This window comes from Castanea sativa, chromosome 9 (genome assembly GCF_040712315.1).
Source record: "Castanea sativa cultivar Marrone di Chiusa Pesio chromosome 9, ASM4071231v1".
Classification (NCBI taxonomy): domain Eukaryota; kingdom Viridiplantae; phylum Streptophyta; class Magnoliopsida; order Fagales; family Fagaceae; genus Castanea; species Castanea sativa.
The window spans coordinates 8355911-8373422 of NC_134021.1; the positions used below are offsets into that span (position 1 = coordinate 8355911).

General features: G+C 35.8%; 2 protein-coding genes across 2 annotated transcripts; both read right to left on the reverse strand.

The window, feature by feature from the left end:
* Window positions 1-1645: 1645 nt before the first annotated feature.
* LOC142610693 (splicing factor Cactin) lies at window positions 1646-9306 on the reverse strand. Its single transcript, XM_075782593.1, has 13 exons — window positions 8948-9306; window positions 8754-8845; window positions 7717-7813; window positions 6651-6722; window positions 6445-6507; window positions 6151-6291; window positions 5526-5621; window positions 3289-3573; window positions 3065-3203; window positions 2854-2993; window positions 2469-2645; window positions 2085-2351; window positions 1646-2000 (listed from the first exon to the last, which is right to left on the reverse strand). Exons 1-13 carry the CDS (start codon window positions 9266-9268, stop codon window positions 1881-1883), a joined length of 2010 nt encoding a protein of 669 aa, XP_075638708.1. The 5' UTR covers window positions 9269-9306; the 3' UTR covers window positions 1646-1880.
* Window positions 9307-11502: 2196 nt separating this feature from the next.
* On the reverse strand, window positions 11503-17104 carry LOC142611196 (polyadenylate-binding protein 7). The gene is made up of 10 exons (XM_075783240.1): window positions 16741-17104; window positions 15901-16019; window positions 15575-15768; window positions 15150-15409; window positions 14954-15060; window positions 14539-14728; window positions 13419-13696; window positions 13056-13208; window positions 12231-12434; window positions 11503-12038 (listed from the first exon to the last, which is right to left on the reverse strand). Exons 1-10 carry the CDS (start codon window positions 16994-16996, stop codon window positions 11841-11843), a joined length of 1959 nt encoding a protein of 652 aa, XP_075639355.1. The 5' UTR covers window positions 16997-17104; the 3' UTR covers window positions 11503-11840.
* Between the last annotated feature and the right edge of the window lie 408 nt (window positions 17105-17512).

Here is a 17512-nt window from a genome sequence, read left to right on the forward strand (position 1 = left end):
CGGAACCGTTGCTGTAAGAAATTAGGGTTTTAGTGTTTATTGTATTATGGGCTTTTTTTGGTAATTGGGTGGTTTACATTGGGCCTAAGCAGATTTCAGACCAAATTCTTCCATTTTACCATGCTTTACATTGGGCCTAAGTAGTATGTACAAGACAATTTTGATAACTTCTACCCAACAAAAAAAAAAAAAAAAACATTTTTGATAACATTTTTCAAACCAATTGAGTTACCATGTTTTTATTGGTTCTATTCAAACCTACTACTAACATGACCATATTATTTGTCTTCGAAAAAATATTTGTCACTACAGTTATAAAATATTTTGTAAAATTTTAAGTGCATGTAGAGATATTATTTCCGTTTAGGATTAGAATCCATTTCTAATATTCTATATGCTTTTATTTGATCTCAATTTCCGACCACCAGCATGTTGATATGCTTCTATTATATATTCTGATGTGTGGGGTTTTTACGCTATTCATTTTTGTGGTATTATATTTTGTCAACGTAATGGATTTTTTTTTTTTACAAAATATTTCTTATTCTAAAATAAAAGACTTAACTAATTGAGATAACTGAAATCCACATCTATGGTTGACCACAAAGGGATTCAATTTATACAAATATTTTTTAGAGTTAACTATGAGTCTATGACCCTCTTATTAAAAACGTTACGTATTTTTGTGGACTTCATTAGTGTTACGTATTTTTGTGGACTTCATTAGTGTCTTTCATTCGTGTGTATACTTGACAGTTAAGAAAAAGTATCTCAAATAAGGTACTTCGCAAATAATTGATCAAGCCATTCATCTTAGTTATTTATCTATTGAGCTTACAGTTAATAGAAGATAATTGTTTTTGCAATAATATTTGTGGAATGTTGGAATAAATGGTGTGGCTCAAGATCTGGGAGCTCAAAATCTGACACTTATGGACCAAGAATAATGACCAACAGAACGCTTCTTAGTTTTTTTTTTTTTTTTTTTTGAGAAATAATTACAACATGCTGCTAACCCCGCAATTCGAACTCTTTCCCCTCTAGACCCCCAAGCACTTTGTGCATGGAGAGGTGTCAATTCAGTTACAAAGCCTTTGGCACAGAATGCTTCTTAGTTTTACTTAGTATTCTATATTTCTATATCCGAAGAACTTTCATGTTTCCTTGCCAAAGAGGCTTTTTAAAACCATCTGGTTATTCCTCGGGGGCAAACTCCAAATCCAGTTTCTCCACTGTTCCCTTTCACGCTGGTTGTCAACAAAATTTTTTTTAATTGTGCTTTAGAAACAAATTTATCAACTCAGCAGTTAGATAGTCAAGCAGCTCAAGCCTGTGTCAAAATTCACTTTCCTGCATGTCCTGGTTTTCAGAACAGAGCTAACAAAGTAAATTGGCGTTCAGCCTCGAAGTACAAAATGGCTGTCTTTTTTCACCTTCACTATTTGCTAAAGAACTCATACCGCACCTTTATAAGTACTGAAGTTTTATTGAAATGAGAAAATACTTCATGTTCGATGAACCAAAGAATTCAAGTAACTCTACCTGTTGAATCTTTTAACAGTATCTAATTCCACTTCCATGACCAAGGAGCTGCATGGATTTTGCGGGGAACCAGGGAGAGCATGGATTTTTTCTACTAATATAATTATAAATAAAACATGTCATCTCAAAAAATGTTAGAAAACATTTTTTTTTTTTTTATATCTATTAACTGGTGGAAAGGTTTCTGCTAACACTATTAGATCGAATAATATCTACAACACAAATTAGTTGAACAATTTGTATAAGCCCAAAATTGTAATACCTATGGAATCTTCAAAACCCTCGCCACAGGGGAGTTTTACATCTTTAGAGGAAAAGTCAAGAAAAATAGCCACATATCACCTGCGGTAGCGGTAGCGTTTAAAGTTGAAATATACATGCAAAATTCCACGTTCAAATGTGCACTTGAAGCCCTTCTTATGAGAATATTCCCATTCCTTGTTTACAATCTTGAAAGCCTGTAATATAATCAAGTCAGTGAAGTGGATCCTATGAACAAAATCGTTGATAAAAAATGACAACCACCAGTCAAGAAAGCTTACAATGTCCTCATAAGGTGGTCCTGCATGGAACCTTATAATGCAAGTCTCACCGTTGCTCCCATCCTTCTCAAGAGTGTAAGTCGGAGCCTTTGTCTTGTCAACAAGGTCTGGATAAAAGATATTAAATTTATATCCTTGAACAATCTTTGGAGGTGGGTTGTCGTGATCATAGTGAGTCTGATTGTATTTATTCCACTCATATCCTGTGTGAACACGGTTGAAATATTTTGGCTTCCTTGGTCTGTACTTGTCATGCCACCAATACACCTGAATCCATATAATAATAAAAATTAATAATTCAAAAAGAAGTACATTTATCATTTTTATTCAAGTGCTACAGAATAGAGGTAAAAAAGATGGGGGAGAATGACCAAGAAAAGCTACCTGAGAGTCCAGGTTCACTTCAGCACCAGAGCCAAAAACTGCATCCCCTTCCTCCATGGCTCCCATGGCTTTCATGGCTTTCAGCTCAAGATTATCTTCTGCTGGAGCTGGCTTTGATGCCAAGACCTCTTGCATCCTTCTTTGCTGTTCTTTTACAACAGCTATACGTTTTTGCTCCTGTGAATTTATCAAAACATTATATGGCAAAATCAAAGATGATATCTGCTTGCATGCTCTAATAGAAGTAAACTGTTTGCAGACCAACTATACAGGTGAAAATATTAGCTGAAATACACATTTGCATTAGTTCTATTTTTATTTTTTTAGTGAGTTACAGTAAGAAGCTCACACTTAAATAATGAATGCATTGCGTTAGTTAACTTACCAGCATAGCCCTGTCCTCTTCAGGGTCAATTGCTTCTTCATTTTCATCGCCATGCAATAGTTCTGGTGAAAATGAACCAGCCTCTTCTTCATCCTCGTTAGCCTCTTCCTTTATGAGTTCTGGAGAGAAATTTTGAGCATCTACATGGAAAAATGTATGAGCACCATTCCTAGGAGCAAAGTAGGTAAAAGAAATTACAAAAAGTACATACCAATGACATCATGGTCGCTGTTGTCCTCTTTCAATTCTAAACCATGATCAGACTCCAATTCATTTGCACCCTCTAAAGGTTCCTCAAGGCGTTCCAAATGCTTGCGCAACATCTTAGCATGAATTTCCTTCAAACAAGCCTGTATTTGAAGCAAACAACCATTATATATGAATATATAACTATTGCTAAGATACAAGCCCCTTGAAGACCTAATAAATACATACCTTGGCCTTGTATATATGGAGGCGTTTAAGAACAGCCTCCCAGTATTCAACTACTTTTGCTGTGCCTGAACGCATCTGTGACTCAATCTGGGACTGCATTCCCTCTAGTTCCACATAAGTCTTTCCTTGCAAAAGATTTCTGACATCTGCTTCAATACTGGAATGCAGACCCCTTTCTTCAGCAAGCAACTCAGCAGGAGGTTCTTCCCCACGCACCCTAGCACGATCCAGTGCATCCTTTTTCCGAGCTTCAGCTAACTCCCAGTCACAAACCACCATAAGTGCCTGTTGCATTGCACATGTCAAGACATCATAAAATTGGTCAAACAATAAACACAAACTGTTACTTAAGTCATTAGAAGCCAACATTCTTCCAACTTTCAAGTTGCTAATTCAAATGATGTTCAGGCAATGACCTTACGAATGACGTCCATTATGCATTGCAGTCCATAGGAGAAATCAGATTTCAATATGTGTAGAAGATACAAAAATATGTTTTTAAAAAAAAAATCAATACAAAACAAGAGAAGTGCTCTATTTATTTCTTCTTCTTCGTTTTATAAGTAATAGAATTTTATTGAATTAAAATAGAGACTAATCCATGCACAAGCCCAGATAATTACAAATAAGAGGTATTATATGCAAAAATGCAACTACTCTATAAACAGGGATTGAGTAATTGTTAGTAAAGCCCCATGCATGAGACCAATCAAATAAAGATAGAAGAAGCAATGTGAGTAATTGAGTCACCGAAAATTTTGTGTCCTCAAAAGTAGGGTGATTTCATTCCCTCCACCATGTCCATATCAAACATAATGGGACTAAGTTCCAAATATCCAGAGAATGTTTGCCAACCCAGTTCCTCCAGCCTAATATAAGTAAAATGACCTTTAACCAAGCAAGAGAAGTTTTAAAGCACATACTCATTCAAAACAAACACATAATATTACCTTTTCTTTATTAGTAAGTTACATAAATGTACCCCAGGGGGTTTGAACCCACAAACTTAGTCTCCACCCATTCTATATGGCAGTTGGAAGTACCATCTATACTAGAGTTCATTGGCCAAAATCTCAATATTGCCTATTTTATGGTCTACTTTCCTATATGGTAAAGGACTTCTAAAAAAAATAAAAAGGGCACACAAAGGAAATCCATAAATAAATTTGTGTTATATAAGATAGCCAAATTGGCAATTGAAATCCTAAAACCTCGCATACTTCTCTATCAAATAGCCATCAAAGACTAATTTTGAGACTTAACCCTTCAATAACTCTAAACCCTAGATCCACAAACTCTCCTAACACTAAACCCAACACAAACACAGACAGGTTTCCCAATTTGGCTTATGTCAATCCACTTTATCAGGGGTTGTGCAGAGCCAGTCCTTTACATTGCTAAACATTCTCAAGGACTAGATAAATTGGATAATTAATTACTAAACATTACTCTCGAAGGAAATATGCGAAGGAAATTCATGCAATGGAAACATGCAGAGGATAAATTCCTCAATTCTAAAGGAGAGCTAACCCATGTCAGACATAATTGCAAAAGATTGCACTAAGCACACACATTTATTCCATTGGCACTATACTTCTCATATGTATCTTTTGTGATAGATAATGATGCTTTTTTTAAAAGCAAAAAACTGTACTTTTGGAAAGCATAGAGAAATTTACACACAGGTGTGGTTTTCTTGAGCCTGCAACCTCAGCCTTTACCTTACTTTTACAAGGAGTAAACGAGAGGATGTGCCATTTGAGATAGATCTTATTGGCCTAACAGTGCCAAATTCTGCTTTCTTCCTAATGCAAGTACAATACTACTTCACAGGAAAGCAACAACCTTACCAAACAAATCCTAGAGTATCCGACGATTTAGACTCCAGCAATCATCATAGTCTAAAAGATCAATGAAACAACCACAGTTACCACACCACTGACCACACAACATTAAGCATGGGCATATTCAAATATATAATGCACAAGTATGAAAAATTAATAACAGGCAAGACTAAAATTGTACACTCATATATTTTGCATAACTTATTCACATACACAAGATGCATGCCAACATCTAACATATCAGCATGGGCCTGACTTCACATCTAGAACAATTACAATATTACACTCGAAGGAAACAGGCAAAGGACAATTTGGATAATTAATTACTAAATATTCTCAAGGACTAGTCTAGATAGCCACTAACACAAGCAAGAAAAAGGAAAAGATTGATACCTCCCAGTACTCTACATGTGTTGGTGTTGCCCTGTCCAAGTCCAGATGCATTTTTATGTCATCACGAAGCTCCTCCATTTCTTTTACTGTCAAGCCCTGCACAACATACATATCAAACACGAATGAAAATTGTAAAAACAAAACCAATAAAATATATAAAGGTTATAATCAGTGCATGTTCATCACTGAATCTTTAAACTGAATTTATAATCAAATTACAGAACATTTGGAGGATGTAATAGAGGAATGGAAGCTTAAATATTACTTCAAGTAACATGTAGGCCTCAACTAAGAAATGTATTTTGACCATAAATTCATCCATTATAAGTATTGAGACTCATTGCTTATAACTAATGAACAAGAAGAGATGCTCAAAATGAACAAAACAAAATCCCTTCTGGCCTGTCCACACCCCAAAAAGGAAAGGGGGGGGGGGGGGGGGAATAAAGAGAACAGATCTAAGAGCACCATAAAAGAAGAGATCTATTATTTCCATGGTTATCTACTCTTTCCCTTGACAGAAGCATGAAAGAGCTAAGAAGTTGCAAGGCAAATGGACAGTAAAAAAGATGAAAGATCAACTTTGATCGGAAATTAAGATCTCAAAACGAGTAGTGATAATTACCTTGAAAACAATGTATGGTTCATTTATTTCTATATCAAAATCATCAGAGCCATTGAGGTGCTTGGAGAGAATATCAATAGGCTTGATACGACCCTCACGTAATCTAATCTCTGACCTGACTTTGCTTTGATCAAAATGGAACTGTAGATGGAAAAACATCAGTCAATATATTATCAGGGGAAGAGAAATGATATCTTGATCATGGCAACAAGAGAATAATAACAGAAACTGAAGGTTCAACACATGAAGGAAAGGACAAGAGAAAAGAATACAGATGACAGCCCAGCAACATACCTCTTCTTCCTTCTTCTCCCAATCCTGAAACTCAGCTCGAGCACGTTCTCTGGCTAACATTGCCTGCAAAAATAAATAGACTTACTAAACCATATCACATCTAAATGTCAACCAACTTTAAGGAAGGCAGAAATAAGATACATTCTAGTTCTCTCTGCCGATAAATTGAGAAGAAAAATGTTGAAATATCATGAAACTCAATTTACCAATTCTTCCTCACGTTGTGCCTTTTCAAGAGCCCTTTCCTCCCTTCTCTTTTTTACCTTCTCAATCTCAGCCTGCATTAAGAAACCAGAAACTCGAGTTACAATATAAAATTGATGTACGGATTGCAAATTCACGGCTGGCACAAAATACATCCAAGGCTGAAGAACCATATAGGATGTGCTTCGAATTCATTCAATGGCAAGTAATAAATTAAAAGAATAAGAAAAGGAGCATCAACATACAAATGTGGAATAAATTTGAAGATGATGACAGAACCATTTTACAGATCGCAAAAGAAAGAAGAAGATAAATGGGACAAGATAAAATTAAAGATTGCATTATAAGTTTGGTTTTTTTGAAACAGTCATTGACCCTTAAAAAGCCATCTCCATCATTTATTTTGTGAAAGTGTGGCATAGTACATCAAGTTATATGTTTTATAGCCATTACTAAATTTCAATAAGTGACTTTTCCTCCCTTCTTTTGAAAATTCCCATTCTCTGATACATTAACTAATATAAAAAAATAAAAATTGAAAAGTTCTTTGACAATCATTCTCTCTCCCTCTCCATGGGTTTCAGTTGGCTTCTCCATTCTACATCTAGTTACAACATCAACCATTACTAAATTCCAATAAGCGATCCCCCCCCCCCCCCCCCCCCCCCCCGCTTCTTGTTTTGATAAGTCCCATTATCTAAATAAAAAATAAAACTCAAAAAGGTCTTCGACAATCATTCCCCCTCCCTCTCCATGAGTTTCAGTTCGCTTCTACATTCTACATCTAGTTACAACATCAACCAATACTAAGTCTTAAAATATTGGAGTCGGATTCCGCATCTAGTTAAAATCTCTAAAATAATTTCCACCGACCAAGTATGAAAATCAATGCACCAACATGTTCAACAACTTGTACATGAGACATTTTAACTTAAATAGAAGTAACTGGTCAAATAGTATTACAGCCTTCTCAAAGACCAAAACAGGCTTAACAATGCACAAAGACAAGGAATGCACTAGCAAAATAAATGATATGCAGAGCAGTAATCTTGAATTAAGCTTTCATACCAGCCTTTCTATATCTCTTTTTCTCTCAGCTTTAACTGACACGTCAAGCAGCACACCTTGGGAAACATCTCGCTCAATCTTCTTTTTCCACACAAATCTGCAAACACACATTACACATTATGAAGCGATGCTTTCGTTGCAATAAAAAAAAATGTCCAATAATTAATGAGTCAACCCAACACAAATAAGACCAATTGTTTAACCAAAAGGGTATGCACATAAGATATGAACCATTAGTTACTAATAACATGCATACCAGACCACAGTATGATCACAATTAAATCTTCTTCTTTTTATACATCAATAGTTGAGGAAGGAGAGATTTAAACCCTAATGTCTTAGAAACCCTAGGAGATGCCAAGAAGTTGAGCTACAAAGCTCTTGGTTCCAATTTTTTTGGGGTCAGCTATGGTCATCCACGTGTATTCTTTCCCTCCATTCTATACTATCCAAGGTCATACCCTTTGTTACTTCCTTAACTGACATGTCTTTTTAACTACTTCAACTAATGTAAATTTTTGGCCTTCCTCTACCTTTTTTTGTTCCCTCCTTGAATTATTTCACTCTATCCTACCGGCGCAGTAATCGATGTCCTCCACACATGACCAAACTCTCTCAAGCAACTTTCCCCCATCTTTTCATCAATAGGGGCCACCCCTATCTTTAAACGGATTTTCTCATTTTAGACAAAATCCTATCTTTCTGTGTATTTCCACTTATCCATCTTAACATTCTCATATCAAATACATTCATTTTATGAACATGCTAGCTTCTTATTAATAGCCACTAGAGAGTTCAATGAAAAACAAGATTAATTACCAAAAGATTCAAGAATTGTGGGCTAGTTTTGGTGTGTTACAAGTGCCCTTTTTATCCTACATTCACCATTATTCAAATTCCAAATAGTACACTAATTACTAGGCCTTAATTGATATTCTTTCTTATTCTAAACACAATCCATATATGTTTAACAAAAATCTAAGCAAAAAATTAAAACAATTAAAAGCTCAAAAAAAATTTAAAAAAAAAAAACTTACTTCTCAGTGAGATTAGAATCGCCAAAGGGATTCGAATCATTGGAATAACCAGAAACCGTTTGCGTCTTCAATTTCTTCGCAACTCGCATTTGCTACACAATCAAAAAACAAGTAACAATGTTACCATCACCACGTCACAAACAAAAAACCAAACCCTAGAATTCAACAAAAACAGAAAAAGAGCACATCCGAACCTTCTTGGCCTGGTATTCAGCGAGTTCCTTCTCGGTGATTTTCCTGGACGACTTCTTCTTCTTGTAGTCACGGTCATCATCGTCACTGTCATCGGATTCATGCTTACGCTTCGAGCTCCGGTGGTTGCGGCGGCTGCTGCTGCTTCTTCGTTCCTTGCTCCTCCGCGAGTCCCGTGGCTCCGGTGACGAGTCCTGGCTGTATCGGTCGTCGGACTGAGACTCGGGCTCGGACTCGGATTCGTCGGATCGTCTGGTTCGGCGCCTCTTTGAAGACGACGACGTTTCATTGTTGCTCTTTCCGCTTCGCTTGTGACTACCCATTGGGCTTGGGTCCTTTGTTAATGTTTGCTACTTTTTAAAGCTCTTTTTTTATTTACTACTTTGTAGAGTTTTGACACCGACTAAACGATTTGTTGCTAGAACCTTGGGGATTTTTTTGGTAGTATAACTAGAACATCTGTTTTTAATATTTAAATAACATTATATTTATTTTTATATAATTTTTTTGCTCATATATTTTTTAAAAAATACAAATAATATTACTAGAACAATCTTACCAAACACTCAAAAATCGTGTTTTGAAAATATACTATTTCAATTATAATTTTCAAATCATCAAAAATGATATTTGAGCTTATCTTATCTAATAGTCGAGTATAAATTTTGGCTTGAACTTAGCTTAGTTTATTAAATAAGCTAACATGCATAAGATTTTTCCCAAGTCTAGTTGAAAGTCAAAACTATTTATAAATAATTTGGTTAATTACCATCTTATTACTGTTAGAAAATATATAGTCCATTTATATGAGAAAAACCTAAATCTACTTCTTGTCTATAAAACGTTAGAAACGAGCAAGGCTCAAGGAGAAAAAATACTTTCATTCACATGAACTCTTAGTTTCTTTTTTAAAAAAAATTAGGAGGGAGAAACAAGCTTATGGTTTTCTATAATTTGATTTTTACCATATGACTGATCAAGAAAAAAATTACCATGTTAGGGTTGCTAACTCGTTCCCTATGTCTATTGTTTTTTTTTTTTAAGAAACTTACATTGTGATTATGTTTGGACCAACAGGGAGGAAAGGAGAGGTGAAGTGAAGTGAGTCAAAGGAATTTGCGGGTCTACAAGTATTTTCCTAAATTGTGAGAATTTAGAAGGGGGGTCAACTTATAATTAAAAATAATTAGATTGTCTTATAATGTCAATTTATGTCCTTTTTTTTTAAAAATTGAACAAAAGATATATATAGTTTTCCATGTATATGATCGAATCCGTTTGGGAACAGCTTATTTTGTTTTTTGCTGAAAGTGCGCTAAAATATATTTGTACCTTGAAATTTTTTTTAAAAAAAAATTACAAAATGTGGGAAAAAAATGAGGTTTTAAAAAGCTGTACATAAACGCTATAAAATAAATAAATAAATAAAAACTAAAAACTAAAAGCTAAGCTTGTAAGCTAATATCAAACACACTCGAATGTCATATCATTTTCTCTCTTCCCATTATAGTTTTAAAATCCAAAAAAAAAAAATCCCCCCCCTACTTAGTTTTTAAAATATTTTCCTCTCTTCTCTTCTCCTTCCCACTCTACCCTTTATTCTCCTCTCTCTAAAACTTCCCGTCATAATGTTAGCATTTAAAAAAAGAAAAAGAAAAAAAGAAGTAATTTTAGCTTCATTTTATTTTTGGGGGTCCTTTTTAAGTTTAAACTATCTTGGGACAGGATTTATCATGAGAGAGTGACTTTACTTTATTTCGCTTTCTTGGGGTTTCCTTGTAAGTTTGGTCTTGAAATTAGCAACAAGACGAGGAAAAAAAAGACAAGTTCCTTCAAATGATAAAAAAGCATTTAGTCATGGGAAAAGTTTTGTCATATAATGGGTATATGGCAGCAAAAAGAAAGTAACAAGTGTTTAAGGGCCCACCTAATTATGTGCATTGCACATAACCCTTGGACACATATTACTTTTTTTTTGCGGATACATAACCCACTATGTAATAAGTTTCCCGTTAGCTCAACTAGTAAAATTTTTTATGGTTGAATAAAAGATTTAGGATTCAATTATTGTCTATACCAAAAACCGATTGGCTTCTTGGTCTGATAATAAAAAACTATCATCAATAACAGATGCCATAGGTTTGACTCTCTCTAAAAATAAAATAAAAAACCATTACGCAACAATTACAGCTTACTTATACACAGCAAAACCTTTCCCTTTAGTCATATAAAAATGACCAATATACCATTTGCAATTAGCCACCTCTATAGTTGTGAAATAGAATGTGAAAATAGTTATAACTCTAGACTTATTATTAACAGAATTGCTTAATCTTATTGTTTTTAACTATAAAAATAAATAATGATAAAATACTTAGCCTGAAAAGGCTTTTCATGTCCTGCCAACCCCAACCCTCCAATGAAAAATATATTAAGCATTAACTGTTGACTTGAACAAATGTATGCAAACCATATGTTTAGTCATTACTCATTAGGACACTAAACCCATCTAAGGGAAATAAAAGGAGAGTATATACTATAGCAAAGCATAAAAACCTTTGGTTCCAAAAGCCTCTTTCTTATTGCCAGTGATAACTATTCAACTACCACAATATGAAAGTTCGTCATATTGCAAGGAAACATGAATGTTTCTAACCTTTTATCCAAAAAAAAAGAAAAAGAAAAGAAGGAAACATGAATGTTCTTCCAAACAGAAAAAGAGAGAGTTCCGTGAAGAGAAACTAAAAGGTCTTTTGGAGGGCCAGAGGCCCAGAGATATGGAAGTTTCACTGATGTCAAGTATCAAAAATTTTGTTCTCCCGGAGCTTAAGCCAAGCTCTGCACCATTTCCTATAACTTTCAGAAAAAGTACTATCTTAAACGCAATTGCCTTTATTAGTTGACTGCAACCTCAGCAGATAAGTAACTGGGATGAAGGGCATCTTGACCAGATACTTTGGCCTTGGAGTACTTGAGAACCTGCACAGCTTCTTCCACTTTCACTGCCAGAGATTCGGGTGACTCCAACAAAAGCAGCAATTCTGAATTATCCATCTCCAAAAGCATCCCCGTAATCTTAGAAGCAAGATCAGGCTGCACATAAAAAGAAATATATGTAACTTTGGATTTGTGGTTCATCAGAAAACGTCAAAATAATTTTGAAAACAATGATATTAACGATTAAAATAATTAGAAAATGAATTCCTAGGGGCATGTTCACTTTGTTTCAAGAAAGAAACTTTCTTCAGATGTGCTTAAAATGCATAATTAATTTATTTGTAGTACCTTGTATTTCTGGACAAGAGGGTAGAGACGCTCGCCAAGTATCTGCTTCCGCTGCTCAGGGGAAGCAGCAGCGAGCATGCTACTCAGCATCTCTGCTCCCTGTTGTGCAACTCCACCCGAATTAGAGGCAGTAGATGAGACACCAGATCCTTTGCTCATCTCACGTTGATGACCATTTGGAACATACTTAGCCTGCCCAGTCCGCTGCATTGCATGCTTACAAAGATTAGAGCACACATGGTACATATATCACACAGAGGAAAATATTAATCTGGAAAGAATATTAGGCATGGACCTTTCGCAGGCTGAAAATTCCAAAAAAAGGGCAAATAGAAGGCTCCAAGATGAATAGGTAAAAAATAGTTAGAAACTAGGGAACAAATATTCCCTAATTTCAGCTCCTTTTCTTGGATCACCATAATTGTTATATTGGATCCTTTAAGGATTTAATAATAATAAAATAAAAAAAAAAACCTCTATAGTAGTGTAGATCCTCAAACTGCCTAACAAAGCCTCCTATCTCTCAATCAATCTAAAGTTCTGACTTCAATAATGCATGAAGAGACCATCACAATCACATCTAGAAAAAGTGTGCCGCTCCACTCCAAGAAATCAAATTCTATCTAATATTGGGGAGAAACTATGTGCTTTTGGGATTTGCGTGCTCCCCATGGGAATTAGACAATAAAACCTAAAGTAAGATCTGGGAGCCACAGATTGCATGGTAGAATGCACAGGCATCAAATAGAATATGGGGTAAGAAAACATCTTTAGCGTATGAATTAGTAGTGCAGAAAGATAATAATGTGAAGACACAGAAAAAACCTGCTGATTGGTTGAATCTTTTGAAGAAGTCACTGAGTGAGTGTTCTGTTGCAAGAGGGGCAAATATGAAAGAGAGTGAACACCACCCTGTGGAAGCATATGCCCGTTCATTCTGCCCCTGTTATGCCTATTTTGCTTTTGAGTATTAGGAAGCTGCAAAAGAAATTAAAAGGACATGAGCAAGCAAGCATGTGTGGAAAACTAATTTCAACCACATAAGCATTATACTGGTCTATGTTTTCTCACAAACCCTTATAATTCTCCAAGGATGACCCACAATTTGAAATATGTCATTGGGTTAAATAGCACAAAAATATACATAAGAGAAAGTTTCACTACACTCTTAAGCAGATGGGTACTTACTGGAGATGGTTGAAAGGCTGGTCTGGTTGGAGGGACAAAGCCATTTGCCCTCCATCCAGGCCTTGATTCCAGAGGCTGATACATCATCACAGGCCTAGGAGGCACTTGGACTACACCAGGAGCGTAGTAGTATGGAGGATATCCACCAGGGAAAACAGGAGTTGAATGCCCCACTAGTCCTGCCATACGTTGTGCATACAGAAGCTGCAATTGGGCTTGTCTATCCTCTTTCCTCTGAGCAGGAGCCACATACAGTGGCTTCCGATGAAACATGTATCCTGAGAAATTCCACAAGACAACAAAATTAGTTGCCTCAAGAATAGAACGCGACTAAATAACAAATAATAGGGCATTGCATGACACCATAAACAAGCAAATTGAAAAGGGCCATCTTCCAAAAGCAAACATGGAGTTTCCAACTTTAAAATTAGAAGATTGTCAACCCTCATGTCTCCAAAGTTTACCAACTTCCTCTACCAGCATTTTGAATGATCTATAAATCATAAAAAGTCACTTAAACCAATTTGCATAGTCAAATTCCAATATGGAAGAGCCACTATTGTGTGAGCCTCGCTTTTGAAACATGAATATATGGAGTTCCCCCTTAAAAGCATATAAATGGGGAGAAAATCTACAAGACCAGTTGATTTTCTAAAAATAATAATAAAAATCATCACCAAATAAAAAGATAATCTTGATATATAATGCAACAGAGCCTCATGCTTTATGAATTTCTTTCTAAGCATTAATCAGTTGGGTCAATTCTCAATTCATGTAACAGCAGCTTATTAGTTCTGACCCTTTTTCACCATTCTAAAGCAACTTAGGTAACCACAATGTCAGAATCAGTAACTGGTATGCAATGCAAAATGACATCATATTATTGCATCAAGCATAATAATCACTAGGAAAAAAAAATCAGCCAATTACAGGCCCATTACATATCAGAAACATTAGTTAGAAAGTAAATATAATTCCAAGCCATGACCAAAAACAATAAATGAGTAAACCAGAAAGTAGGACTAGCAAATATTCATGTGCTGATTTCTCAGGAGCCATCATACACCAAACCCATTTAGATTCTAAAACGGACAGATGACATTACAAATGATCAACTAACCGTGAAAAGTGTTCACTGCTTTATTGGCCTCCTCAGGGGTGGAAAAGCAGACAAATCCAAACCCCCTACTTATTCCCTTGTCATCTTGCATAAGTTTCGCAGAAGTAATTGTGCCACACTGACTGAAGTGTTCTCGCAGCTCTTCTTCAGTCACATCATCATCAATGTTCTTCACATAGACATTTGAGGCCTACAAATTAAAAAAAGATAAAAGATAAGTTGAACAAACAATGACCTCTACGTTGAATGGCACCTCCTCTCCTTGTATGATCAAGGTGGAGGATGAGGTTGTGGGTTCAAGACCAATCCACATATGTAACTTAACAATTAAAGGGGAGACGAGTGGAGGAATTGATAAGATGAACAGACAAACAAAAGCAGACAAATAAAGGGAGAGAAATGGGCATGAAACTACCTTGTATTTCAAGAGCTGCTCTTTGCGTTTCTCCTCAAACTGATGACGCAAAATTTGCTCACGCTCCACTTTCTTCTGAGCCCTCGCTACATATAGAGCCTTTGAGCCTACAATACAAACCACAGTGACAAAATATTTTAAATCAGGCAAGTGACAATTATTGTCAATCAAAGTTATAAAGGAATACATAACCTACCAAGTTGTGATCCATTCATTGCTTCCATTGCCTGTCTAGCATCATCTGGATTATCAAAGTTTACAAAACCAAAACCTCTTGAGGTCCCATTGTCATCCCTTGAGATAACCAAGCTAGCAATTTTCCCAAACTCGGAGAACTTTTCCCGCAGAAGCTCTTCTGTGACATCTAGATCCAAATTCTTCATGTACAAATTTGTAAATTTAGCATCAGGGCTAGGCAAAATCCGATCACTCTTTTTGACAAACCATCCAACATATCTGGCCACAAATAAAATCATGAATCATAAATATCCATAAGACCAAAGAAGCAGACAGAATAAACCAAAGGCACATATAGTAAATTCTTACAAACACACCCACAAAATTATGCACATATGGATGATCACAGCTTTCAATATTATAGCAAGAAAGAGTTTCACATACATCTCCTTGTCTTCAACAGTGGAGCCATTTAGCTTCTCAATAGCAGCTCTTGCAGATTCCTCGGACTCAAATTGAACAAAGCCATGCCCTCTACTTTTCCCATCATCAGACATTGCAACTTTGCAAGACAAAACATTCCCAAATTTCTGAAACATATCTTGAAGCTTCGGATTATCAATCGAGTCACTCAAGTTCTATGACAAAACCCAAATCACTTTCAGTACAAATACAAATCATTAAAAAAATGGACCTAAAAGTATCACAGTCTATCTCAATCATCTATTATATTAAAAAAAAAGAAAAAAAAAAAAGCGCAAGACAGATACCTTAACATAGAGATTGCCTTTTCCGCTCTTTCTTGCATCAGAATCGCGATGTGACCACATGACTCTAATCACTTTTCCATTCAATGCAGTGTGATTCTTTGCTTCAATTGCACGAATTGCTACTCCAATCAAAAGAGACAACTCCAATTAGAATTTAAACCATGCCAAAAATATAACCACAAATAAAAAACCAAACATAAATAAGATAAACAAAATCTTTCTCACAACCCCACAAGAATATCCAGAACAACAATTTTGTTTCTGCTCTAAAAAAACCCAATTTGGCAAAACAGCCAAACAGCCCAACAAAGAATATACAATCAACAAAACCAATCAAATGAATCAACATTATCAAATCTTAAATTTGCATATTATTTCCCACAGCTGGAATTTTTTTCAAGATTAATTATATCCAAACTTTTCTTTTCCAATATTTTTCTTAGAAACCAAGCAGATAATTACAACTCAAAAGACAAGCATTGTATTGTAATGCATACAATACTTAGAAACTGTCAAAATCTCAATTCAGTGACAGCTTTGTTCTTTTCTCCAAACAAGTCAAATCTAACAATTCCTTTCCTACAATTTCAAGGCTGCCAAACAGAGCACAGAAAACAAAAAAAGAAAAAAAAAAAAAAATTCTTGAATATTTCTTTTCACTGCGAAACAATTTCTTACGAACAAACACAGTTTCTCGTGAAAATCAGTTACAGATTCCTTAATTCCCAAACAATGCCAAAAAATCCAAAACGACATCGCATTAAACCAGCTCAAACCAATGCAATCAAAACAAAACAAAACAAAACGAAGCATTGTGATCGTGATAGTGTAATTGGTTACCGTCTTGGGGAGAGATGAAGTTGACGTAGCCATAGCAGAGCGAGCGACCTGTCGACGAGTCTCTGCAGACTCGCACGGACGCGAGAGAGTCGAAACCTTTGAAAGCCTCGAAGAGGTGATCGTCCGTCACGTCAGGGTGGAGGTCCCCGACGTAAATAGACGAAGAAGGAAGAGGAAGAGGAGGAGGAGCGCTAGCCGCCGCCGCCGCCGCCGCCACGCTCGCGCTCACTGTCGCCGCCGTTAGTGGTGCCGCCATTGCCGCCGCTTTTCTCTAAAAATCGCAACCGTCAACCACTAAATTTAGAGAGAGAGACTGAATTGGCCGTTTGGTTTGGTTGGGTTTGGTTCTTGATTACTTATTATGAAGCTGAAGTGAATGGCAGTTATGTGAGTGATTAATAAGAGAGAGAGAGAGAGAGAGAGAGAGAGAGAGGGAGAGATTGAATTGTATTGGGTTTGGGATAGAGATTAGAGATAGAGGTAGAATGAGAGAAGAGTTTGATTTTAGAGAGAGAGGTGGTGTGAGGATTTTGCATGGACGCAAGGAGGTTGGGCCGTTCACTGTTACGATTCTTCAGGTTCTATACTGTGCCACGCGCGTTAACACCACGTGTATTACACTTTCCTCTTTTTCTTTTTTCTTTTTTCTTTTTTTTGCCCTTAATTATCTCTTGAATATTTTTCGGTTAATTTTTTTTACATACTATTTATTTTTGGGGAATTCTAGATTGAGATGGGTTCTTTTTTTTTTTTTTTTTTGAATAGAAGAAGA

What these genes read in the sequence shown, in the direction of transcription:
- LOC142610693 (XM_075782593.1), bottom strand. Translation starts at nt 9,268, where the DNA reads ATGGGTAGTCACAAGCGAAGCGGAAAGAGCAACAATGAAACGTCGTCG. An exon ending in CACATGTAGAGTACTGGGAG is followed by an intron (nt 3,574 to 5,525) that starts GTATCAATCTTT and finishes GCAATGCAACAG; the next exon opens with GCACTTATGGTGGTTTGTGA. An exon ending in AAGTGAACCTGGACTCTCAG is followed by an intron (nt 2,352 to 2,468) that starts GTAGCTTTTCTT and finishes ATATGGATTCAG; the next exon opens with GTGTATTGGTGGCATGACAA.
- LOC142611196 (XM_075783240.1), bottom strand. Translation starts at nt 16,996, where the DNA reads ATGGCGGCACCACTAACGGCGGCGACAGTGAGCGCGAGCGTGGCGGCG. An exon ending in CTTCATCTCTCCCCAAGACG is followed by an intron (nt 16,020 to 16,740) that starts GTAACCAATTAC and finishes TGATTGGAGTAG; the next exon opens with CAATTCGTGCAATTGAAGCA. An exon ending in CAGCCTTTCAACCATCTCCA is followed by an intron (nt 13,209 to 13,418) that starts GTAAGTACCCAT and finishes TTTCTTTTGCAG; the next exon opens with CTTCCTAATACTCAAAAGCA.